A 1,659-nucleotide genomic window follows, 5' to 3' on the forward strand; every position below is an offset into this window, starting at 1 on the left:
GACATTTACCCTTTAACTAAAATAATGATGCACCCCCCCAAAAAATATAAAAATGTATAAAATAAGTAAATAAAGTGACCTTGGAGCGTTCTGCTGCCGAGGACCGGAGCGACACTAGGGTCATCACGCCGGGCCAGAAGGCGCTGAACCCCCCGGTGATGCCGAACAGAGCCGCCGCCCCGAACATGACCTCCAGCGGGAGTCGGACCAGCACCACCAGCAGCAGCAGGAGCCGGGACAGCAGGTAGCCGCTCAGAGGCACCACGACCGGCGCCCTCCTCCAGCCGCGGTCGCTCAGCCTGGCCAGCAGCAGGGAGGGGAGGATCGGCACGAAGCGGATGAGGAGGTTGTAGGTCAGGTAGAAGTCCGTCATGACTTTCTGCTGCTCGGCCTCCGTGGAGGAGGCGTTGACGCTGCGGTCCTTCACCACCATCTGCAGCGCCGTCTCGAAGAGCGTGTTCCCCAGCTGCTCCAGCACGATCACCGGCTCGACGTGCCGGAGCGCGGCGGAGGCGAGCTGACACATCCCCGGCACCACCATGCTCCACTGTTAGAGGAAGAATGAAAGCTCTGCTCCTCAAAGCCGGAGCCACGGGGCGGAACCACACACTTCCTCCTCTGCATCAAAGTTTCTGACACAAAACTCCCCAAACGTCTACCACGAACTGTCACTTGTTCTTATTTTGTAACTAGAATTGTGTATTTCTGGGTTACACTGTCAGACAGTTGATGCTGATGCTAACACTTTGTTTTACTGTTTCCAGCAGCAATTCTTCTCTCATTTAAAAACCCCAAAACAAACCACTCTTTTCTAGCTGCCAGATCACCTGACCAAAAAAAGTTGTCAAACAGGAATGTTCAGGTGAATTTGCCACGTGACCCAAACCCAAACAAAGGAGCAGATTTTGACCCTTTAAAAACGTAAAGACCCACTCCAATGAAAAGGCTGTTTTTAACATGTTCTTGTTGCCCCTTTTCATACATGTAAAGAAAATAAAGCTTAAAATTGGAATTCTGAGTATTTACTTAATGATATTGTTGCAAATCAGGAGAAGACGAAAAAAAAATTGAAAATAATTGTATTTGTGACGGAGAAAATGCGCTAATGGTTCTTAGAAATAGAAGGGGAATGGGGGTGGGGTTGCTCCATCATGCCAACAGTACCGCCCACAACCAAAAAGTGAATTTCCAATGAACTACGCATTACCGTTCTGCTGAAACTATGTCCCAAAAAATGTCACTTTTTCCCCCTTAATTTTGGTTAAAACATTAAAATATTAATTACCTAAAGACCAATGGGAATGATTTTGCAACATATCAAAAGATGATCAGATTGGGTCTAACATGTCTGAGCTTTACCCAGAGCAAAGGAAAAGTGAAAGCAGCTACTTTATGGAAAAGTCATCTTGTTTTGGAACAAATGACAACATTGAAATGCATGCGTTTCACTTTAGAGACTATTTAGGAGAAAAGATCTGTATGTGGAGGATGAATGTGGGACTTCAACTTAGCACCACTCACTCTGATGAAGCCACTTGGAGGTGCTGAAGCGTTTCAAGCTGGGATGTAAAAGCCACAGATAAATACTGAGATATCGATCAAGCACTGGGAGTAACAGCATTGGATGAAAAGATATGAAAAAAAAGGAAAAGGTATAAA

General features: G+C 46.3%; 1 protein-coding gene across 1 annotated transcript in view; it reads right to left on the minus strand.

Moving 5' to 3' along the window:
• LOC112136190 (thymic stromal cotransporter homolog) overlaps window positions 1-1,211 on the minus strand; it is an 8,920-nt gene extending 7,709 nt beyond the window's left edge. Inside the window, exon 1 of the mRNA XM_024257810.2 lies at window positions 80-1,211. Coding sequence (XP_024113578.1) covers window positions 80-541 — 462 coding nt within the window. The 5' untranslated portion in view covers window positions 542-1,211. The remainder of the gene's footprint in view (window positions 1-79) is intronic.
• Between the last annotated feature and the right edge of the window lie 448 nt (window positions 1,212-1,659).

The sequence above is a fragment of the Oryzias melastigma genome, linkage group LG12 (genome assembly GCF_002922805.2).
Source record: "Oryzias melastigma strain HK-1 linkage group LG12, ASM292280v2, whole genome shotgun sequence".
Lineage (NCBI taxonomy): Eukaryota > Metazoa > Chordata > Actinopteri > Beloniformes > Adrianichthyidae > Oryzias > Oryzias melastigma.